Source organism: Littorina saxatilis, linkage group LG13, assembly GCF_037325665.1.
Source record: "Littorina saxatilis isolate snail1 linkage group LG13, US_GU_Lsax_2.0, whole genome shotgun sequence".
Classification (NCBI taxonomy): domain Eukaryota; kingdom Metazoa; phylum Mollusca; class Gastropoda; order Littorinimorpha; family Littorinidae; genus Littorina; species Littorina saxatilis.
The window spans coordinates 15207708-15232165 of NC_090257.1; the positions used below are offsets into that span (position 1 = coordinate 15207708).

Consider the following 24458-nt stretch of genomic DNA (forward strand, 5'->3'; position numbering starts at 1 on the left):
CAGCCAGTCCCTTCAATTGGTCAATATCTTGCAAACCATTTCAACCGGAGATCAAACATAATTATGTGTGACTTCCAATATATATGTGTGACTTCCAAGCATTCACACTCCATATTGTAGGCGTACTCCGCATCACTATCATCACTAAAGAACAACTCGTCCAACAGCAACAAATTGGCAGCCATGTTTATGGCCCGATTGCGCTTGATTGGTACTTTAGATCAGATCGCCCGCGTCACGTGGCGGGCGATCGCCTGGTCGCCCGCTTTGAATCCCAATCAAGCGGAGCCACTGATCCCAGACACCGGCAGCGCAGAGAGCTCAGGCATGACCTCCCCACCCGTGGTGAGAGGCATCCGTATACAGCAGAATCTCTGCTGGAGGAAGATCAGGGTACACCTTTGTTTAGACACTCCTGAGAGAGCCATTGGTGGGTGGATTCTATGAACCACTGTCCTTGAAACCCCTGCGAACCCGGCGTTTGTGAAGCCGGCCGAGGAATACCTGAGGGGAGCTAGGGATTCCATCTGGCTCTCGAGCTGTGGCCAAGGAACGAGACCGAAGGGAGGATAGTAACTCCGCGAGTCTGGTCAGTCAATCTTGGGTGGGTTTGACCTGCAGGGTGATTGTGTTGAAGACAATCCCCTGTTCGACACTTTCCTGGGAGGGAATCAGGTCTGATTTTGACAAATTGGGAATAAACCCCAGTTGGCGGGCTCTGAGAAGGACAGTGTCCACGTGAGTGGCGCACTGTGAACGAGAGCTGGCTAGAATTAGCCAGTCATCTAGAAAGGCCTTGCGACGAATGCCTGATTGGTGGATCGATTGAACAAGTTGGCAGGTGATCTTGGTGAAAACCAGGGGAGCCAGAGAAAGGCCGAGCGAGAGAGACTGGAACAGAAAAATCCGGTTCCCCCACACAAATCTGAGAAATTTCCGATCTTTGGGATGGATGAGGATGTGGAAGTAAGCATCCTTCAGGTCTATGGATGTAGCAAAATCCTTCGGGAGAATTGAGTCCTGGATCTCCATGGGGAAATGAATTCTACAGAGAAATCTGTTGAGGGGGGAAAGATCTAGCACTGGCGTGCGTTTTGGGACCACACATAAGTGTCCGTAAAACCCCGGGGAGATTGGAGAGAAAATCTCCTCTATTGCTTGTTTGAGGAGGAGTGAGGGGATTTCATCCTCCAGCACACTTGCTGCGTTTGAACAACGTAGCGGGCGTAACGCAGCAGGCGTGGAGGAGGAGGGCGTGAGGTCAGAGGGGGGGTGAAGTTCCCCCCACTAGGGGGGGTAGTAGCTGTGAAGGCCAAGTGGGCACGGTTCCCTTCTCACTAGGTGAGCGAGCCGACACAGTCGCAGTTTGTTTTGAAATGGACTTTTCAGTCCGCTCAGGCGAAGGAGAATGCACGTGTTCAGCCGGTCACGTGGCCGAGCTCAAGGCTTTGGCTTTGGAACAGCAGCAATGCTGCGTTGCTTATCTCGCCGAGCAGGTCGAGGAGTTCGTGGGGAACTCATCTTTATTGTTAACGAAAGCAAAAAGGAAAGATCTCACCGGTTTAAACTGAAGCCAAAGAGACGCTGATAGATGGTACGACCGACTTGCTAACAACGCAAAGGAAAAAAATGAATGCGCATTCGTGTATTCCCGGATGTCACGTGATAGCCCGGATTATATTAACTCTCGGCTATTTCCGGAATCTGGAGTATTACGGGCAATAATCATTTTTTTAAATGATGGGTGCGATCGCTCTAACCCCCCGGGGCTAGGCTATGGTAAGGTGTGGTACAGTTTGTGCAATTAAATACGCTTTTCTTCTCCGAAATACAGTGCAACACATTTTTAATGTAGCAACAAACAAACAGACAGTCGGGCATTCAGACAGAATAGTGAGACGAACAAAGACAGCCAGCCAAAGCGAGAGACAAACACACACCTGTTTGTTCCTGACATGGTCCCACATAAGGTTGGTGAGGGGAGTTCTGCGTGTGATGTCCAGGCTGTCTACCTCCGCCCCGGTAGAGATCAACAACTCCACCGCCGACATGTTCTTTGCCACTGCTGCTCTCTGGTGGACCACAAATCAACAGTTTGAATGGATTGATTGCTGGAGAAATTTCATGTAAAAAAATAATGACATATAAGCCAAAACAGCCTAGCAAAAAGTGAGAAAAATGGAACCCACTCAGGGTAGGTACTCAGCTTGCTGCAAGTCAAAAGGCAATTTACAGCAGCTGCTTTTCCATGTATTGATTCTTGACAATGTCATTAGTGCTTACCTGATACCACGACAGTCAGCAGGTTAATTATATACTCTATTTTCCCTTTCCCTGCGACAAAGAACAACCTCCACAAACAAGTATAATATCACAGGAGTGCTGTTACAGTATTTTCTCCCCTTGTGGAAGTACATGAAGAATCACAGTGAAACAGTGAGTACTCTTACCTGCAATGCAGAGCGTCGTGAGCGATAGTCTGCGATATCAATCAAGGCACCTGCTGCCAAAAGTGTTTGCATGGCTTGTATTGTATTGCTCCTCCCGTACGACTCGGCTAAAACCATGAGCGGAGTTACTCCATCAAAGTTTCTCACGTTCACATCAGCACCGTACTTTAACAGCAGCTCAATGGCTTCCATGCTGCCAGACTCTGCCGCAGAATGAAGAGGTGACTTTCCGGAACTGTCCTGGTTGTTGACAATGTCTGATGCTTTCTCTCCTAAGTGGTCGAACAGGACCATAGCTGTGTCCAAGTACTGAACACAAATACAGTAGTGCAGTGGAGTCTGTCCCCATTTGTCGTGAATGTCTGGCATAGCCCCTGCATCCAGCAGTAGTCTGGAAACAAATAAAAACATGATAGACCCTTGGGTAAAAATGAACTCTTACATAAAGAATGTCAAACAACATATCAAACACATCTGATTGTGGGAAATAGTTGGTGCAGTCTTCTCGGTCATGGCAACAATCAACAGTGACTCCTGTGATGTCAAAACACAGACAGAGAACATGAGACTTCTACAGATGTTTTTATGTCAGGATATTTTCTCTCTTGGAATTTTATTCAGAGAGCTGCTTAATTACAACTTTACAACCCCCACAAGGAAACAAGAAACACTTCAGCAAATACTGAAAGCGCATTTCTAAGATTTAGGTAGGCCTACAAGTCTCACAGGTAGTTCTCCTGCTGCCTAAGTGCAGAATGTTGCACAACTTTGTCATTCTCAATGTTACTGTCTTCAGCTTTATCGTTTTGCAGTTGCTCTGTAGGAAGTAGGTATTTGTTTCCGTAACAGTCATATGAGGCCATTTCTGCGAAAAGGGACATTCTTGATCTAAGCCTCTGGAGAAACGCGGGGTCAAAGTTAGAGCAAAATGTAAACAAACGTTGCTGTGTTGACTGATGCCCACTTCAAGTTGAATTTCTAAAATGTTCAATGAATTATCAGCGATAGTACAATGAACAGCAATTTAAAGTAATGGAAAATAGTCTTGGGATCAACATTACAAACTTCTAAAAATGTTTATGTTCATTCCTCCTCAAGAAAAACACATCGAACCGATGACAAGTTGACTGCGATGATGCCGAAAATGGCAACAGTGTTTTGTTGTGCTTCGAGAAACATTTTTTCGTCGCTAGTTTTGGTCAAGTTAAAACAACTTACCTATTTTTTGTTTAATGTTTGACAGTAAGCTTAATATAAACTTTCATCTGGAAGCACATTCAGCAAAGTGATGTAGCCAAATCATCACACAGCTACATTTCACTAGACGGATCTATACGCATAGTTCAGGTAGATCTGACTTTCACGCGACCGTAGCACTGTACGAAAAAGCAGACGACAAACGCAGTTGCCCGATGAAGAACAGTTACTCCCCGTTTTCATCTTTAGTTGCTTCCCTTGCTAAAGTTACTGATATTTAGATCAGTGGTTACTGACTGGGGCATTCTTTGCAGCCTGTGAATTCTGATAGTGGAAGGGCAAGTCAGTCTTCTCAGTTGAACACGGAATGTTCTGCTGACAGAAGTCACTTTGGGATAAGACAACGATTTTGTTGACGAGGTCAATGCTGTTGATTTAGAATAATTTTGTTGCACTTCGCCCGGACATTTGTGACTCCGAAGTCGAAGCAGATACTTTGATCACGATGGTGTTGTAAACGTTCATGGAGACAACGCACACTACAAATCGGTTAAAGAGTTCTCCAAGAGCATATTGCGAAGCAAGGTCTTCCTCTTCCTGATCGTTTGAATGCCCGGACATCGTAAATGAGAACCTGCTGCTCTTACCGTTTGCTGTCTCCCCTTAGATCTATGACAGGCTACAATTTCAGGTAAGTTACCATATAGACTGCAGTGTGTGTGTGTGTTTTGTGTGTGTGTGCGCGCGCGCGCAGCTTGTGTGTGTGTGTGTGTGTGTGTTTGTTGTGTGAGGGTTTCTGTGTGTGTGTGTGTGTGAGAGAGAGAGAGAGAGAGAGAGAGAGAGAGAGAGAGAGAGAGAGAGAGAGAGAGAGAGGGGTAGATAGAGGAAGAGAGATGATAATGACGATGATGATTTTGATGATGATGATGATGATGATGATGATGATGATGGTGGTATGTGTGTACGTGTAGTATGTTTTTAAACTCCTCTTTTTTTTATTCAACCAATGTTACTCTCTTTCTCTCAGTTTGCTGGCGTGGAACAGCAAACAAGTCCAGCAATTCACCGGACAGTGCAACAACAAAAGACAGAAGTGCCTGGCCAGAAAGCAGGTGTTCGACAGAATGGGGCAACAGCAATGTCCAGCCGGTTCTAGTTCCAAGGAAATCAGCATGGTTTACCCTTGGGACTTTGCTCAGTAGGTAAAGACATATCAATACTTTACAATTTGTCAGTACTTTAAAAAGAAAGGGGGGAACAATACAGTTATATTTGTGTTTATGTGCTGTTTTCTCCAACAAAGAAGCAGACACACAGACACACACACACACAGACACAGACACACCATACCATACCAGCTTAGAAATGGCAAGTGGATAGGTACCCAAAACCAGATTTGAGCTGTGCAAATAGTGGTTAGTAAATAATATGTTGATCAACTCTGTGGTTGCCTTTGTTTCAGAGAAGCAAATCGTCTAGATCTACCTTGCGAATGAGGCAGGGGTACAGAGGAGGGTAACAACTTCAGTCTTCGGCATGGTGCATCAATACTTAGGCATGCAGTTTTGTTTGTGAATGAACAGCACAAATCCATTTTGAAAATGTCTTGATCGTCGGCCACATCAAGTTCGACCCTGATTGGCATTTCAGTTTGTTGAAAGTAAAGGGAGACGTTCGATAGCAGAGTGCACGGATGACATTTTCAATTCAGTGAAGTGATGGACAGACTGACAGACCCACGTGTGCAAGGACACACAGCACCATGTTACTTTCTACAACTCGAAGCTGTATTTACCAAGGAAACTGAACAATTAATCCTTGTTATGAAATTTAGAAGTACCACAACTTCAAGTCGACAAGCAGCAGAATCTGGTATTGTTTTCAGCAGACAGCCTTAAATAGTTTGTGTTTGTATGTGCGTGGGTGAAGAAAGAATAGAACATGGAGGGGGGAGAGGTAGTATGAAAGAAGAAGAAATATTCGAGAAAAAAAATCATATGGCTGATTGTTTTTTCTTCTGCATGGGAGATAGAAATGATAGAAAAAGACGAAAAAGTAAAAATTAGGGTAACGTTACAAAAAGGGCAATAACTCTGGAATGAAACATTATTTTGACCTAAAACCATACAAGTAATAACGGCAGATGATTGAACTTACTATTTCCCGGCAAAAGTTTGTTTTTAAAAGTTTAGCCATTTTAAGTCATTTTGGGGGGTATCTCCAAAAAAGGGTCCTAACTCCGTGAAAAACAAATTTGAAGGTCTGAAATTCTCACATCACGTTCTAAATATAACAGTCTGTCAAATAAAATCCGAAACTCAAAATAGATAAATTTGTCAAGAATGTCCCTTTTCGCAGAAATGGCCACATATGGTCGACCTTCCATACAAAGTTGTTCTCGTAACTAATTGACAGTATACCTGTTGGTGTGTGTGTCTGTGTGTTTGTGTGTACAAATGCATGCGTATCTGAACATTGCAACAGAGCCTGACTTGACATCACTTACTTGACACACTCAGTGCGACCTTTCCCACAGGCAATGTGCAGGATGGACTGGTCATTGTCATAAAACATGTCTGCATTTGTCCCCTCAGCCAGCAGCTGCTGCAAGGTGGCCAGGTCATCAGCTGTGACCGCAGTATACAGGGCCTCACAGTTTTTGTCTGTGGCTGCTGCCCCTTCACCCTCTCTGTCTCCATGTGCCTGCTCCTCCATCTTGCTGGCCTGCTACTCTCTGTCTCTTCTCTGCACAAACATGTGAGAGAGCAATTCAGTAATTAAATAATAAAAGAACACAGAAAGCTGGTCCATCTGTTAAATGGATACCTGAGACAGCTTCATGTCTTTCTCAGCTGCAAAAACTCTGATTCCTGCATTCACATTGTCATTATTAAGTAGTTTGTGAGTGGAGGAACAAGCAATTTTAAGGTGCTTTCTTAAATTCTGCTGAGCATGAGCAAAAGTTGTTAAGAGGTTTACAATAAAATGTTGCAACTGCAAGTCATAGTTACTGATTGGGATTCCCCTACATATATATGAGCATAATGTGTACATATATATAAGTGTGTGGAAGGGAGTTGATACCTTAATTCCCATGTATGTGTGTGTAGCTGTACCAAAACTGTTATCTGGTAACTTCTGAGCTTTCAAACCATATAATAAAATGTGTACATTTCAACAAAAAGCTAATGAAATCTGATGTATTTTCTAAAATTCTACAGTTCCTGTATGTATGTATACGGGTATATGTATGTATGTATGTATGCATGCATGCACGCATGTATACGCATATATGTATGTATGTATGTATGTATGTATGTATGTATGTATGTATGTATGTATGTATGTATGTATGTATGTATGTATGTATGTATGTATGTATGTATGTATGTATGTATGTATGTATGTATGTATGTATGTATGTATATATGTATTAGGGATGTTGCCACAAATTCATATAGGACAAATGTCCTGAGCTCTTCGGCATCAATAGGACATTTGACTGCTTTCAAAAATTTTAATAGGACATTATAATTTTGTGCAAAACACAAAATCATGTGCACACAGACATTTCAGTATATGCACCAACATTGTGTGCGTATATTGTTTCCTTACTTTTGTCTGAAACACGACACACCCAAAAAAGAAACAAACAAACTAAAAAGCAACCAAAAACTTCAGCACTCTTACTTTGATTTGCACACAATCTGCATGATTTCCTGACGGGGCTTTTTCTTGACAGATTCGACAAAAAGTTTGCCTATATAGATGGTCTCTTTGGTGTCAAATTCTAACCAACTAGTATTAAACAGGGTCAGCCATGAATAGTTAACCTTAATAAAAGACCGTTTGTTTGAATTTCCTGCTGTACTGACACCATCTACAAGTGATGAAACTTTATTTTCCGTGATTGTGGGGGTTTCAGCGGCGACACTGTCATTGGCACTGTAATTTTTCAGAATGATGCTGGCTGTGTTTTTCCCTGTTCTTGGCCCTAATGTAGCACACGATGCCATTGAAACGCCAAACGTGTTCAGCTTTTGCTATTCTTTGGTAGGCTTTAGTTTTTTTCGGTGGCATATTTCAGTGCCGTGCGCTTCATCTACAACCGAAAGCAAATTAAAGCAGACGCAAGCCTTGGTCAGTTGGAGTTGTCTCCCGTACTCCTAACTTTAGTGTGCTGTAGCAGGGTGTACGCAAACGTAAAACGGCTCATACCGCAAACGGTTCGGAAAACGCAAGATCTGCACTGCACAACATCAGTGCACCTGTACGTGAAATCGCTCGGTCGCTTTTTGAAGATTTATATCATGAAAGGAAAATGATCAAATAACGCGCTGTCCGAAGGAATGGAGTTCTTATCGGACAATGACCGCGCTCAGTTCAAAACGATAGGACATCTGACCGCCATGCGGCCATTTGAGCCTTTTAATTGGTCTATGTCCGATGTTCGACGCCTAACGACATCCCTGATGTATGTATGTATGTATGTATGCATTTGTTGACGAGTGTTGCATGAATAAGTTTGCTAAGTACCTTACCCTTTGTCAGAGAATTAATTATTTAGGGTACAGCTGTAAAGTTATTGTGTGTGTTGTCAGTACGCTCGGGTGTACGCATAGAAGGTTTGTTAGCGGACTGATGCTAGCCGGACTGTCTGTGTGCCAAGCAAAAGCCATTGCTAAGTACTGTTCTGTGAGTGCTATGATCGGTTCACGGATCATCTGGAAACAAAGATGCCCCAGTACACAGCAACACGTACTGCAACGTGTGAAAAGCAAAACAGTAAGACTCCTAGCCGAATGTACTTTGTGCATTGATAGGTGTGCATGACTCAGTGTGTGTGTGTATGTGTGTGTGTCTGTGCATCTTGCATTTATTTCACCACTGTCTCTGTGGAATTGGAAGGTAATCATAAGAAGTGGCAGAAACAATGACTGTGCTCGCTGTAACTAAAAAAATTGTACACTGGAATTGCAAGGATGTCGTTGGGAGTCAGTGTCACTGTCAGTCAGTTGTGTGTGTGTGTGTGTGAGTGTGTGTGTGTGTGTGTGTGTGTGTGTGTGTGTGTGTGTATGTGTGTACGTGTGTGTGTATGTGTGTACGTGTGTGTGTATGGATAATCTTGAACTTTAGTGTGTTAAATTCACAGTTCAGAATTCAGAGGGCCCCAAAGGGGGGGTATCATCACGATCACGGGAAGGGAAATTTTCGCTTTCACGATCACAGTTACCTTGATTTTTGTTTTCACGATCACGAACACCAGTGGCAAATCACGGTCACGGTAAAAGTTGCATGTACAGAAAGCACGTGTCAAAGTAAACACAACCACACAGTAATTCGCTCCTCTGGATCTATTGTTTATTCAACACAAAGTGACAACTGTTGCACTTTTTTATGATTATTTTTTTAATTCTCTTTCATACACACATAGAAATACATATCATGATTTGTAATCAGTAACAAGAATGTTGTTTTCATTGGGTTTTCTCTCTCTCTCTCTCTCTCTCTCTCGTTCTCTCTCTCTCTCTCTCTCTCTCTCTCTCTCTCTCTACACTCATACACATTCAACCCCCACACCCTCACTCACACACATGGATATATACTTGCACAATTTCACATTTCCAGAGCTAAATCTTGTAAACCCATTTTCTCAAAAACTATTAGGTGGATTGAAATTAAAGTACATGTATGTGTGATGAGTTCTTTATTTTCAACTTTGCCGTACAATTTGAGGTAGATCCACACCATCGCCTGGTTCCATGGCCTTGAATAAAAAAAAAACAGGAATGCTACAGGCCAAAAACGGTTTTACCTGAAAGAAGCGCGCAGTACCAGTAGCGAAGCCACAAGCCTGAGCCTGCGAAGCAGGCGAGCCAACTAGGGGGGTCCGGGGGCATGCCCCCCCGGAAATTTTTTCAAAAAACGGTTAAAATCTGTGCAATCTGGTGCATTCTGGGCATCATTTTAGGGGTTGTAATAGTGTTGTGATCTTGTTAAAAATCCCATTTTAGCCTCCCCCAACCACCATTCAACACACCTCCAAACTGGTGAAAACAACACTACTGTGCGCTGGCTTCATTGAGACCGGCGCCCGGTCGCGTTGCGCGATATTCACACGGATCGTTTTTGCGGAAATTTTTCAACTTCACCGGAAAAAATTTGACTTTACCGGATTTTGAAAACGGCTTTATCGGATTTCCGGCAATTACCGGAAAAGTAGCATGCCTGACAAAATCCCCAACGAACATGACTTTGATCGTCTTTGACATGAGGATCAAGTGACCCAAACTGGCGCGTCTCCCCGCCATTGTTTCTGAATTTAACCCATTGTTGATATTAAAGTTTACAGGCGCTAAAATAAATCCAAGCTTAATGCAAAGAAGCGACAATTAGAATCTATGCCAAGCGTGTCCACGTTGCTGGGATGAAAAACACATTTCTAGTTTCGGTTTTGCCGCTAAACGCAGCCGGACTCGATCTCGAGCCAGTCGAGGTCACACTGAGCGAGTGACAGCCGGACGTGGCAATGTCGACAATGTCAATGATCTCACTCAAACTCAAAGATCTTGAACAAATGTCAAGATCTTTGCCTACATTCAGAACAGTCATAGAGCAACATAGATCAACATACCTTGATATTTCGTCTTCAGAAAGACCGACCCGTAGCCTGACCTTTCCACCAAGGAAGGCATTCTCGCCGCCTGCTTTGGTCTGGCTTGAATCCACAAAATATAACAGAAGTTCGATGACAGTACCGCTGCACGCCATTTTTGATCTTCGAATTCGAATTGCACTCAAAACTTTTGCACGAAGCCCTTCCATTGGATGAAGTTTGGCAGACTTTTGCAATTTGCCTTCTGATTGGATCTCTTTTTGTCAGTGTGTAATTGGTTCTTTTAAAGGGAAGCAATCGCTCTCAAAATCATATTTCTGAATGTGTTGTTGCTTCCCTTCAATCGGGGTTGGCTCCTTACCGAATAGACTAGAGGATCATAGAGTGTAATACAGCTGTGAAAAATGTACGTTGAAAATAAAATGCTTTGCAATAATGCCCATCACGATCACGAAAACAAATGACGATCACGATCACGAGACTTGATTTTTTTGTCATCACGGATCACGGGCAAAGTCCCATCACGATCACAGAAATGGAAATTTCGGCAATCACGGTCACAGAAAGGTCAAAAAACGCCAATCACGATCACGGTTTTAAACCCTTTGGGGCCCTCAATTCAGAGGCATTTAAGCCTCCAAATTTGCAGAATCGGCACTTGTAAGCATTACAAGTCATTTTAGATCCCTTTGGAGTCACGGAATGAACTGTATGAATACTCGTAATGCATTTCGTTTACATGCGTCAAAGAAGGAATTATCCTAAGCAGCGACAGGGGAGGCAGCCTTACGGTGATGTCCCTTGGTTGACAACGTAGCCATTCTCGCGTCATTTCATTGATCAAACAACCAAATTAATTAATTATGCTTAAGTTTGGAGCTCAATCCGTCAATTAATTTCACGACAAATGTTCTTTGGCTTGATTACAGGGACTTGTATCAAAAATAAGTAAAGAATGCCACTGAATTCTGAGCTATGAATTTAGCCCACTAAAGTTCAAGATTACCTCTGTGGGTGTGGGTGTGTGTGTGTTTTCAACTTTTCTGGTTTGCAACTTTATGTTTGTGTTGCTAGTTGTGATGTAGGTCTTGACGATGCAGGCATTCTACAGCCCTGTCCACTTAGACATAACAGTTCAAATTACGCTCACAGTCGTTCCGTTCTGCGCACCAACAGAAAACTTCTTAGTTTTTTACTTCTAGACTAACCTCGTATTAAAAACTTTATCAAGTTCATGGAACCTGTTTTCAGTACGGACAAGAAGTATTTTTCCCAGCAGTGCTTCATTCGTTTACGGTTTAGCTGGAGGTTGGACTTCATCCGGTTAAAACAGCACGGAATATAAGGCAAGATGAAGCTCAACACTAACCTGATACCACCTGTGTTAACTTCGTACGTTCGAAACGCGGCCTTGAGCAGACAACTTTTGCCCATCCAAAACATTGTAACTTCCGGCCTTACTGCGCATGCCACACTCCGAAAACGAGGGTCCGAACGTGGCGACTATTTATCCTGAAGACACCTCATTAGGCATTAAAACATTTGTTTGAAACGGCGGGCTACTGCCATTCCAGGGTATAATTGAGTGAAGGAATACATTCAGCGAAATATAAAATGACGTCGTCTGGTGAATTTGGGAACCCGTTGAGAAAATTCAAGCTGGTGTTCCTTGGTGAACAGAGTGGTAAGTGCAGGCCTGTCACGTCATTTTGGTATGTGATTCACACGCTTTTCTATTGTTTGTGTTTGATATTTCATATCGCTTTCCCTTGTACCCTTGATCATTTTAAAACAGGTTTATCGTTGCATACAAAGAATCATAAGCACTCAACCTGTCAGCAGTGCTTTGTAAATCACAACTCAAGTGGAAAGCTCGAGTCATGATCCATAATTTACTAAAGGCAAGTCATAGTTTGCCTCGCAGCCTTGCACTCAATTAGTTCTTGTTCTCTTTCTTTTGAATGGTCTTCCAAATAGTTGTCGTTTGAGAAGTTGCAGAACCGTTTTTATAATGCAGGAAAACTGTAGCATACACTTGAACATTCTGCAGTGAAATTATTAGTAAATTAGTAATACTCGGGGGTGTTGATGTGTTACTGTTAGCCGTCATTTCCTGGTTTAATTATCACATTGTTATATATACATTGACTAGATGATTAGCCGCTTCGCCGGGTACCGGCTTCGCCGGGATACCCGGCTTCGCCGGGAAGAAGTATAACCGAATACCGGTGAGTGGCGCACCGTACGAGTGGCGCACCGTACGCGATTGACGCCACACGAAGGAAGGAAGATAAACGCGCAAAACACTGGAGAAGAAAAGGAAGAGTTACTGGGAATGGATGGACAGAAAAACCATAAAAACCAAAATCGGTTCAGTGCTGTGCGCTGAGAGCACATGTTGAAAATGTTCATCGACCAGATTGTGTCCGGGGTCTACCTGAATATGCCCACCAAATTTGAAGCAGATCCATCGAGAACTTTGGCCGTGCATAGCGAACAGACAGAAAGACAGACAGACACACACACACACACAAGCCGTACAGATATAGATACTCATGTCATTGGGAATACTGAGGGATTAAGATTTGTCCTGGAAGGTCTAGAAAACAAATATTCTCCAACCCTGCACCATCTCTTTTCTCACCATCGGAAAATTCTTCCTCAGGAGATCTGATTCGGATCTATGTCCATCTTACATGGAGGGCCGCTTTGATGAGTTTGAGTGGACGTAATATATTGCCTTCTTAATTGTGATATGACGTTGATGCTGCCTGGTCCTGGTTCATATCAAAGTGGGAAATGACTTATTGACTGGCACATCAAAAACGTGAAGATTAAATAGCATTTACACTACAGTATAACACTAACAGAAACTAACACTAACAGATTACAGTTACACTACAGCATGAGTACCAGTAAACTAACACTCATTCAGTGATGTACATTTTAGTCGGTCTCCGGTCTCTGACCGATCCAATTTCCCCAGGACCTATAGCTTTAACCCCAGCAGGACACAGGTCCGATTAACCTACAGAAGAAGTGGTCAAGGGTCCGATCGTTTTTGACAATGAAGCGGACATGCGGACTGTTCAATTTTCAAGAGGAAAGCTTGTTTCGGTTTTGCCAAGCGAAAGTAAACACTGCGTGAGGAAAGCTGGTTTCGGTTTTGCCAAGCGAAAGTATTCACTGCGTGTGACCAGTTTGTTGAGCGAATGAGGCACCATATGGGATCTGATTCTTTGAATTAATTTATCCTCAAGTTGGATCAAGAAGAAAAAAAGAAAACCGAACCCATATGGTGCCTCGAGTGCACTTATTGGCTCAGCAATAAATCGTTTAAACCAATGGGAACCACCCGTGCATGTTCGCACATGCACAAGGCATTACTTTTCGTCATAATATCCGAAAAAACCGTTCAGTGCACAGAACTTGGTGTGTACGGCTCGAAGAAACCGATTGTGTGTCAAAACCCAGGACATGATCCTGAAAGCAAAACTTGAGGGACCCGCAGAACGGTCAGATGCCTACCTGAAAAACATTGTCGACAGATGGGCAGTGAAAAAAACCCGACAACTGTTCAAATAACTTTGAAATGTGATTCAATCCTTTGAGTATCTAGTCATGACAGTCGCGGAAGGTGGAAGAATTTAAACTGAAAAATCTGTTTAAATGCGGTTTTACGAGTCGTGTTTTTGTCCTATTGAAATTGCAATCTCAGGACACTGTGTCCTATTGATTTTCAGTCTTCAGGACAATTGTCCTAAAGGCTGCTAGAAAAATGTACATCACTGCTCATTGGGGATCCTCTGCAGTGTTGTTGCCAGGCCTCGGTCTTCGGTCTCTGACGCATTCCTTTCTGATTTGACGCATTGGACCCAGCCTTGTCCGGTCGATGGACCGATAGTTATTACGTTTTGGTGGTCAACTGACCGATACATATTCTTACAAGGCGGACAAGGTCTGCAATGAATGGAATGGGAGTTGCAAAGTCGGAAAACAAACCCCGATCGAAATGCTCATGTTCGCTACGAGTGAAAATGCACTCGGTGCTGAGTTCGTGTTTGTCGTCATTGACACTCGAGGCTGCATTTACGGAAATACCCGATCCAGCCGGTGTACCTTTTTAGTTTACCGAAAACGGCGCAAACAGCGGAAAATTCATCAATATAATACTACGGCATGGTGATGCGAAGATCAGGCAGGATCCCTACATTCGCAAACCGGGCACTGTATTGGAAAGGGTAGGCCAGGAATGTCAGGCTCTTTCTCCTCGCGAAGTTTATGAACAATTAAAACTAGGAAGCGACATCAAAGCAAAATTTTTGCGTAAAAAGATAGATTTAACTCCAGACTGTAAGTTATTTTGCATTGCGTATCAAAGGTATGGCGGTACAATTTGGACCTATTGTTTTTTTAAAGCCGGGACATGTCATTTGGACCTATTGTTTTTTTTTAGGGAGGTCCAAATGACCTATTGTCTTCTTAGGCTGGCAACAACACTGCTCTGGAACATGGGTGGTTGTCTTTGATTTGTGGTATCATACACAGGTGGTCAAGTATTACTAGATTTTTGTGTGATTGTGTTTAGGCAGCTAGACTTTCGATAACTTTGATTTGATTTTATTTTCAGTGGGGAAGACATCACTTATAACACGCTTTATGTATGACAGCTTCGACAACACCTACCAGGTAAGGGAAGTACATCATTGCGTGCGATAACAATTAACATCAACAGAGTGTATTTTTTTAGTATGCAGTGAATACATTTTTTTTATTGAGATGCCACAGTAGGAGACAGATTTGTCCATGTCACTTTCAGTATCCATTCATCTAGATTTGGCCCCACGTGACTTTTGTCATCACACTGAAATGAATGTATCACTTTTTTTACTTTTCTTTTGACGTCACCTCCAGGGCGCTATATTATCAGGCTCCCGTTTCTCAGCCGCTAAATTTGGTCAATAAAGCTAGAAAGGCTAGGATTTTGTGAGAGTAGACGAGCATCAGTCTGGAGGTGCTCGCCACGCAAGAAAATATGGCAGCTATGCAGCTGCCAATCCCGTTGCCTTTTCATGGCTGTTCACTGATGACTCTTTTGATAATGATATCACCCAGTCGTGTTTAAATATTTAAATTTTTGCCTTGCAAGCACAATATCGTTTCATATACGCACTCACTTTCTTGCAAAGCAAGCGGCTAGCTGCAAGACTTCCTTACCTGTACGAAACAGGTGTCTGGAGTATGCCACTCATTAGGGGGGGGGGGGGGGGGGGGGGGGGGGGGGGGAAGCAAAGCTAATTGCATCATGGGTTACTGAAAACTATGAGTTTTCAACTTTAACAATATTTAAAATAACATAAAAATATCCATTACTACTTTCTTTTTTTCAATCAAGTGTGTGAACAAATTAGACCCATTTGTCAGCTAGCCAGGAGAAGTTTTGAGGTCTCCTTCAAGATTTGAATTAGTTTTTTAGCACACCTTGGAACTCACTTCTGTTTTATTTATTTTTTCACAGAGTCTGAAAAAGTAAAATGTGTGCAGCAAATAACTGCATCATTCTCTAAATAGTCACTTTACTCTGTGTTACTCACTCAGTCACTGTAGGAAAGGTGAGGTCATGATGTGATTGGGGTGTTTGCTGGTACATGTAACTCTTGACACAGACCTAGTTGTGTATTACCTTTAATTCAGTGAGGGAGGGGTTGAACTATATTAAATGTCACTTCATAGTACTCCTTGTTTAATCCTTGCACATCAATCATTCAGTGTCATTGTTGGTTACCTTTTGTGAGTGGGAGTGATGACGACCAAGCCAGGATTGAAACAGATGATCAGGCTCGATTGAGTGGAGGTCAGAGATTATGAAAAGAGGGGGATTGTTAAATAATAAAACCATCTCTCCTTTTGTACCTGGCACAAATGCGTTCGTGATTTACGATGAAGTGTTGATTTTATTGTCCCATTATCATCATTCTGCTACTTTGTCAACTTCCATGCTTTGAATAACAAACTGGCATGCATTACAAGTAGTTTTAAAACAGTTTTGATAAAGATGTAGTGTGCAAAGTAACAGGATAAACATTATATTGTACCCTGAGACACCTGGATGTTTTGGAATAGACCTTTGTATTTCTTGTTCATGCACTTAGTTTTGAATTGATACCTTCGTTTTAAATTGTTTCTGTTTCTTCTAGGCAACCATTGGAATCGATTTTCTCTCAAAGACGATGTACCTGGAAGACAGAACAGTGAGTATGATTTGTAAATTGTACTATTGGATCAAACTAGTATTACACTTGAAATTTAAACACACAGTGTTACAGGTCCTTACATGGTTTGTATGCAAAAGCTGGGGGACAAGAGTGTAACTGGAGATGGACAGTAAATATTGTTTCATGTGTTTAATTTCTACTGGTGTTAAGAACTGTAAGTGTAAACAAACCCATCTTGGGTTCATTTTAAGATTGCTTTGTTTGATCAGTGTTGTTCCTAGACACCGAGGACGATAGGTCAGCTGGACCTGGATTCTGTATCAGTCAAAATGTCCTGGCCGCTAAGAACATTCTGTCAAAACACACCCGCATGTCAAAACTATTGGACATTCGACTGGCCTGATGTCAGAACAATGCATCAGATCAAAAAGGTATGCGTAAATGACCGAAGACCGAGGCCTGGGAATAACACTATAATTATCTAAGAAGTCATGGTTGATGATCAGCTTTTGTCAGTAGCGAAAGTTCCTCGGTCCACGCTTGTGGTTGTCAGTGAGGGAACCGATCGCTGCACTGGGCTTGTGATCTGTCAGCAAATTAACAAGTCAAGTTGCTACTTTGGTTTCATAAATACATTGTCAATTTACATTTATTTGAACTTGCGAAATCCAAAGAGCCCAACTTTATATATATATACACAATAGAAATCGGTAAAAAAAAAAAAAAAAAATCCCTGGCGATAGTTTGTATGGCATAAACTCGACAAAGTATTTTTACCCCCACCAGGTTTTCCTGATTGCAGTCTAACTGTGACTGTTGAAATTCCTTGTGCCACAGGAGAAAAGGGGTACTGAGACAAATGACACTACAGTCACCAGTTGACATGGTGACAGCTCTTTAAGTAGCTCAGATCAATTAAGGACACAACACACAATAGAACTGTCAGGGCTAAGAGTAAGACTAAGAGTTTTATTCCATTTTTCATGACGCTCTTAAACAAACAGTAATGTTTTCGTGATTCCGATGCTGCTGTTTTAGGTTTGGATTATACGAGGGGGAAGCTCTCCTGTTGTTGTTTTTGAGGGATTCAATGACTGTGTTGGTGTTTATGAATCTTTTACATCTTAACAATATAATAACAGCATATTTCTGATGTGGTAGTTTGTGATTTTTAAACGGAATTGAATGGCAGATTTTGTGTATGACTTTAACATATCTGTCTTAAAATATTAACAGCGAGAGGTTTTTTTTATCCAAAGAGGTGTTTAATTGAGAACAATGTTATTAATTAGTACATATATTTAAATATAATATTACTGTTGTACTTGTAGTGTTTTGCTTGTCTTTATGTTACATGCACCACCACTGCAATTCTCCATGTGATTGTGAGATAATAAAGTTAATTTGATTTAATTTGAACCCAAATGAAACTTATGTATATATTTTGCTAAAACGCTTGAACCTTTTTGCCTACATCACAGAGCGAGGACGAAGATGCGTTCGTTAAATTTTTCTGTGGAGGGCTCTACGCTACTGCGCTATTCTGGCTTGTCACTTGAAGTGATCAGCAGCCGGTGTAGCGCGTTCAGTTTAATTCTGTGAGTTGAACACATCAACTTAATGCATTAATTTTGCTTCACACGACTTGTTTAATTCGTATTTTTCTTGAGCCTTCATTATAGTGGAAGTACTTTGTGTAATCAGATCAGACTACAGTTATGGGACACAGCAGGACAGGAGCGATTCCGTAGTCTCATCCCCAGCTACATCAGAGACTCGTCTGTTGCTGTCGTTGTTTATGATATCACAAGTAAGTTGACACTATCTTTGTGATAAAATATCCAGGACAGTACGTTGTACATATATTATGTGTGCTTTCCATTTCTAATCCCTGGCTTCATTTCCCTCATTTGCAGAAGAAACTGCGATGCGTTAAATACAGGAATAAAATGACACCACAGCATGACAGCCTGTACTTCACCTGTACTTGTCTCTTACTCTCTCTCTCTCTCTCTCTCTCTCTCTCTCTCTCTCTCTCTCTCTCTCTCTCTCTCTCTCTCTCTCTCTCTCTCTCTCTCTCTCTCTCTCTCTCTCTCTTGTTTTCAATATTGTGATGAGAGGCTTGTTGTTTCAGATGCCAATTCTTTTCATCAAACATCCAAGTGGATTGATGATGTACGGACTGAACGAGGAAGTGATGTCATTATCATGCTAGTGGGAAATAAAACAGACTTGTCAGACAAAAGGTGGGTTTGTTGACCTTCTTCTGTTGTTCTCTGCATGCATCTCTGCTCTGCTGATTGTGTGTGTGTGTGTGTGTGTGTGTGTGTGTGCGCACTCGCATGCTGTGTTGCTCTTTCTGAAGACTTTAACTCTTCAGTCCATCAATTGCTTTGTCTCTTGAATGATTCTCTTCTTGTTTGTTGTGTTGATTGTTTGATGACATGATGATGAATGGTTACAGGCAGGTGACAACAGAGGAAGGGGAGAGGAAAGCCAAGGAGCTGAATGTGATGTTTATAGAAACAAGTGCTAAGGCAGGATACAATGTCAAACAGGTACACCAGCATTTTTTCATGCAGTCTTCATCTGACACCTAAATGTCAGGGGAGGCTTAGTAATTGGTGTTAGGCCGGTCATACATCCGTCTATAGACAGGACATGCAATGTTCAGTGTTTCCTGATGTTTTTTAAGCTAGAGCTGTAAAACACTATGCCCTTGCAGGGTTTGATCCCTGGATAACATCAGTCTGGTTGACCCTCATCCAATTTCAAGCAGGGTTTTGTTTAGGTCAAAAACATTGAACATTATTATTTACTTCAACATTTTTAAAGCTGGAGCTTTCAAACTTTATGTACTTCTAAGCTTTGAGGTTGTTGGTTTTTAATGTCCCATCAGGCTATGTGGGACCGATTCTCAAGTTTGTTTTCTTTCTCAGTTATAAGGTTTTAGGACCTGTTGACATGACACAAGTCTGGTTGATGCGCATCATATGTTACGGTCAATGTGGGCTCATGTGCAGATATACATGTATTGCTGTGACAAGAGCAATGTCGAAATCAACAATGACAACTTGTAAAGTAATCTAGTTGATCCTCCTCGGCCACTCCCATCCACCCTTCCACTGCAAAGGAGAGTCAATCCAACATTTACCCTTCTGCTTCTTCCTTGAGGCCAGATACCAACATGTTATGCACATTTTATACTCCAACAGGCACAACTTGTCAAAACAAAAAAATATGACCATAATTTGTCATTAAATAACATATTCTTACTCCGAATCACATTAGCATTGAGTCACCTGAGATGCTTATCACTGAAAAACGCTTACCCGGCTAAAAATTTTAAAGGGAAGCAACCCCATCACCAAAACGAAAGTGAAAGTAGCTTGGTAATGGGCCAGCACACTGGGAGTTACCTCTCATACGGGTGTGTGCCACGTCACTTCCTCTAGGAACACGTGCCTATTCTCATACGTCTTTTTCACCTCGGAGAGGACGGTTCACTTTTTGACGCTCTGTGGCTGACCTTGTGTGTTTGAGTGACACCCGCCGGCCACGTTACCCAGCTTTTCTGCTCGCCTTGCCTTCAGTTTGGTGAGCTCGTTCCCGTTTGTTGTTGGTTGTTTGCGCTGTTTTCGTTACTGTACGTTGTCCGTTTTTTGCGGACTTGTGTGTCAGTGACTTGCGTGTTTCGCCATTTTGTTGTGTGAGTTAGTTAGCTAGCTCGTATGACTTTGCTCGTAGCTCTGCGTGCCCCTTTCTGTGTTGGGCAAGTGTAGCTATAGTATTTTGTTGACGCGAAAGTGTGTGTGTTTACTGTGTTTTCAGTCGTTTAGACTTACGTTTCAGTAAATTTTTTCGCGTTGCCACGTGTTGTTGACCGGCGTGTCGGTGACTTGCGTGTTTCGCCATTTTGTTGTGTGAGTTAGTTTTCTGGCTCGTGTGACTTTGTTTGTAGCTCTACGTGCCTCTGTTTTTGTGGGGCAAGTTTAGCTATCGTATTTTGTCGACGCGAAAGAGTGTGTGTTTACTGTGTTTTCAGTCGTTTAGACTTACGTGTCAGTAAATTTTTTCGCGTTGCCACGTGTTGTTGACTTGTGTGTCAGTTACTTGCGTGTTTCGCCATTTTGTTGTGTGAGTTAGTTTACTAGCTCGTGTGACTTTGTTTGTAGCTCTACGTGCCTCTGTTTTTGTTAGGCAAGTGTAGCTATCGTAATTTGTTGACGCGAAAGTGTGTGTTTTTACTGAGTTTTCAGTCGTTTAGACTTACGTTCAGTAAAATGTTTTCGTGTTGTTTACATGGATTTGACAGCATGTCTGATTCAGACAAGCGCTGTGGCAAGTCGGACCCCAAGGGGAAATTTAAGCCTTAGGCTTCTTCTTAAGCAGTTTTACTTGTACAGACCAAGAACGTAGCACTTTGTTGTCTGTACCTATTTCGGCGCCTTGCGCTGTTACTACTTCTGCTATCTTTTGCGGCGCCTAGCGCTACTGTTACGTCTGCTCCGGTTCTCTACTACGGAGACTTCGTCCTCGTTGTTAGCACCTGTGCAGGGTGCGTTGGTTCCTTTCTGTTTTAGACACTGGTTCCGGAAATCCGCAGCTTGGTGCAGGCAGAGTTCCAGCGTTCCGTCGCCAGTTGTTTGGCGTTTCCGGCATCTGGCAGTGACGTCCGGGCGTTGGCTTCCGTGTCTTTGCCTTCCTTTTCCGGTTTGGAGCAGCGTCCTCCCTCTTCAGCTGCGGCTGGTAAGCAGAGCTGGTCCGATAGCCCTCGTGAGGCGCCTGGACGTTCTCTCTCGGGAGACAGCTCTTTCGCTTCGGGTCACGACCGATACCATGCTGATCTTTCATTTCCGGCGATAACCTACGAGGCCCCGGATTTGATCGAACAGCGGCGGCAGTCGGTTTCGGCTGCCGCATTTCCGGCACTTGCCGGAAGTGATGATCCGTCCGCTCCGGCACGCTACGGCGGTCGCGGCAGGATGGAGTATTCACTGACTTCCGGTCCTTCCGGATCGCGAAGTCAACCAGTGCAGCCTTCGTTTCCGCATTGCGCGGTTCCGTCGGCTACACTACCGGCTCTCGCCGGAAGTGATGATCCGTCCACGCAGGCACGCTTCGGCAGCTGCGGCAGGATGGAGTATTCACTGACTTCCGGTCCTTCCGGATCACGAAGTCAACCAGTGCAGCCTTCACTTCCGCATTGCGCGGTTTCCGACGGCTACACTTCCGGTTTCGGCCGGACACGCTGCTTCCTCTTCTGGTGCTTCCTTCCGGATACCAGTGGGTGGATTCCAGCGTACGCCTTCTGGCCTGTTAGTGCCTAGGCTTGAGCAGGCATCACTCCACTCTGATGGGGGAGTGGCGTCAGCTCATCCAGCTCCGGTTTTTCCGGATAGTCGTCCTGCCTACCCTTTACCTTCACAAGGTTCTGGGCTGCAGGATGATGTTTGTGCACAGGCATTTCCGGTTTCCGGTTTGCCTGGGCATGCTTCTGCTTCCGGAACTGGTGTTTTTGGTTTCAGTGCAGCCTTCGCTTCCGCATTGCGCGGTTCTGTCGGCTGCACTACCGGCACTCGCCGGAGGTGATGATCCGTCCACGCAGGCACGCTACGGCGGCTGCGGCAGTATGGAGTTTTCACTGACTTCCGGTCCTTCCGGATCACGAAGTCAACCAGTGCAGCCTTCAATTCCGCATTGCGCGGTTTCGTCGACTACACTTCCGGTTTCGGCCGGACACTCTGCTTCCTCTTCTGGTGCTTCCTTCCGGATATCAGAGGGTGGATTCCAGCGTACGCCTTCCGGCCATTTAGTGCCTAGGCTTGAGCAGGCATCACTCCACTCGGATGGGGGAGTGACGTCAGCTCATCCAGCTCCGGTTTTTACGGATGGTCGTCCTGCCTACCCTTACCTTCCCTTACCTTCACAAGGTTCTGGGTTGCAGGATAATGTTCGTGCACAGGCATTCCGGTTTCCGGTTTGCCAGGGCATGCTTCTGCTTCCGGAACTGGTGGTTTTGGTCATGGTTCCATGTGTGACTATTCTGATGCTCCATCAGTGGTCAACGAGGAGTCTCGGGGCGTGTTTCCGTCGAAGCTCAAGTCTGTTCTTGACATCGCGGCGGAAGTAGCGTCTCGTTTTTTCCCCGAAGGGGTGGTGGCTGCGGACTCTTCCGCTCCGTTCGATCCTTCGGCCATGGCGGACTTCCGGCCGGCACAGGAAGATGTTTCTTCCTTCCGGTTCGCCGAGTCTCCGTCAGTGGCTTACCAACTTTCGCATTCGCTGGTTCGTCCAGCACATGCGGGGAGTGGTATTCGGCCAGTGCCTGTTCCGTTACTGCTTCCTTTTGGTCCAGTTCCGGAATCAGGTCAGCAGTGGGTGGCGTCGGCTTCTCAAGCCTCTTCCTTTGTGCCTACGGGCAATAGGAAGCTTAGCTTGCCCACTCAGAGCCAGAGCTGGCTGGCGTCTTTTGCACTCCCTAGGGCTACCCTTCCGGTTCCCCGGGAATTGCTGCCTCTTCTGGCTAAACCGATCAAGCTTGATCTGGTTCTGCCGGTTTCTGAGGCTTCCCTCCTCTCTGCTGAGGAGGTTGGACGTCGGCAGATCGAACTGTCCTCCGTTGCGGAGACTCTTGTTCGGACTCTGTATCGGGCATTGATCGATTCGCTGGTTCCTTTCACTCTCAGTGAAGAACAAAATGCGGACGATGTCTCTGCGCTTTTTTACCGCCTTGGCCAAGGTCAATGAGGAACAATTGCGTCTTTCCTCTCTACAGTACACCCAAGCGGTCCTCTGTAGGAGGGATCTCTTCCTCTCGCGGTCCCAGTTCACGGAGCTGGCTACTAGGGAGACCTTGAGAGTCTCCCCGGTCTCAGAGGAATCTCGCTTCTGTTCTCTGGCAATGGATGCCAGACAGAAGGAGATTCAGTCGAACAAGGACAGTCAGTTCCTCGACTTCACTCAGCAGGGGGTGAAACAGTCTAAGCCTTCTAAGCAAAAGCAGGCTCAGACATGTCGAACCTCAAGCCAGCTCAGAAGCGGCAGGCTCTGCCGGTCGCTCGTGGCAGGAAGAAGAGGACGGCATCGGGGAGGGGGTGCGGCGGCTCTGGGAGTAAGCCACACCCCCAATGAAGCGCTCCCGATCTCACCCCCCTCCCGCCTTCCACCTTGGTGATGGCGGGAGGCCCCTCCCGTGCGCTTTCTCGTTGGATGTTGGTAGTAGACAGCCAATGGATTGTGGGAGTGGTGAGATCGGGCTTCCGCCTGCTCTGGCGGGAGGAAAAGGCGCCTCTTACCCGAGTGCCACCGCGGTTCAAGCCCATCTTCTCGCAGGAAGCATGTTCCGTCTTGCAGTCGGAAATTGCCTCCCTGGAGCAGAAGGGCGCGGTGGAGAGAGTTCGGGCCATAGCTCCCTGGGATTTTAGGGCGTCTTTTCGCCGTTCCCAAAGCGTCAGGAGGACGGCGTCCCGTGTTGGATTTATCTCTCCTCAACACTTTCTTGAGTGAGATAAAAGACAAGATGGAGACGCCAGCCTCGGTCCGAGACTCTCTCCGCCCAGGAGACTGGGTGACCTCGATCGATCTCACGGACGCATACTTTCATTCTTATGCATCCGGCCGACCGGAAATGGCTTTGTTTCCGGTGGGGAGATCAGATCTACCAGTTTCGCGCACTGCCTTTCGGGCTGTCCCTCGCACCATGGATTTTCACCATGGTGGTGAGACAGGTCTGTGCACTGGTGAGGTCCTAGGGATCCGCCTGCGGGTTTATCTGGACGACTGATTCATCATGAACCAGTCCCAGAGCGGCTGTTCGCAAGATACCCTGATGGTTCTTCGAGAATCCAACTTGTTGGGGTTCTCGATCAACCAGGGAAAGTCAGAGCTGACCCCGTCACAGACATTCACTTATCTGGGGATGTCTTTCGACACGGTCGCGTGGACTGTCCAGCCTTCTCAGAGAAGGGTGCACAAGCT

General features: G+C 44.4%; 2 protein-coding genes across 4 annotated transcripts in view; one reads left to right on the plus strand and one right to left on the minus strand.

Annotated features, from left to right (window-relative positions):
- LOC138983695 (ankyrin repeat and protein kinase domain-containing protein 1-like) overlaps positions 1–11715 on the minus strand; it is a 23891-nt gene extending 12176 nt beyond the window's left edge. Inside the window, exons 1-4 of one of the 2 annotated variants that reach the window (XM_070356994.1) lie at positions 11633–11715; positions 6154–6392; positions 2451–2841; positions 1941–2072 (exon numbers count right to left, since the gene is read on the minus strand). In XM_070356994.1, the coding sequence (XP_070213095.1) occupies positions 1941–2072; positions 2451–2841; positions 6154–6362 (732 nt within the window). In that variant the 5' untranslated portion in view covers positions 6363–6392; positions 11633–11715. Of the gene's footprint in view, positions 1–1940; positions 2073–2450; positions 2842–6153; positions 6393–10281; positions 10901–11632 lie in introns of those variants that run through there. The other variant, XM_070356995.1, reaches the window with a different exon arrangement.
- Positions 11716–11736: 21 nt separating this feature from the next.
- The window catches only part of LOC138983696 (ras-related protein Rab6), a 31430-nt gene continuing 18708 nt past the window's right edge, over positions 11737–24458 (plus strand). For both annotated transcript variants that reach the window (XM_070356997.1, XM_070356996.1), the window contains exons 1-6: positions 11737–11947; positions 14894–14952; positions 16461–16514; positions 18183–18288; positions 18613–18724; positions 18943–19036. In XM_070356997.1, coding sequence (XP_070213098.1) covers positions 11878–11947; positions 14894–14952; positions 16461–16514; positions 18183–18288; positions 18613–18724; positions 18943–19036 — 495 coding nt within the window. In that variant the 5' untranslated portion in view covers positions 11737–11877. The remainder of the gene's footprint in view (positions 11948–14893; positions 14953–16460; positions 16515–18182; positions 18289–18612; positions 18725–18942; positions 19037–24458) is intronic.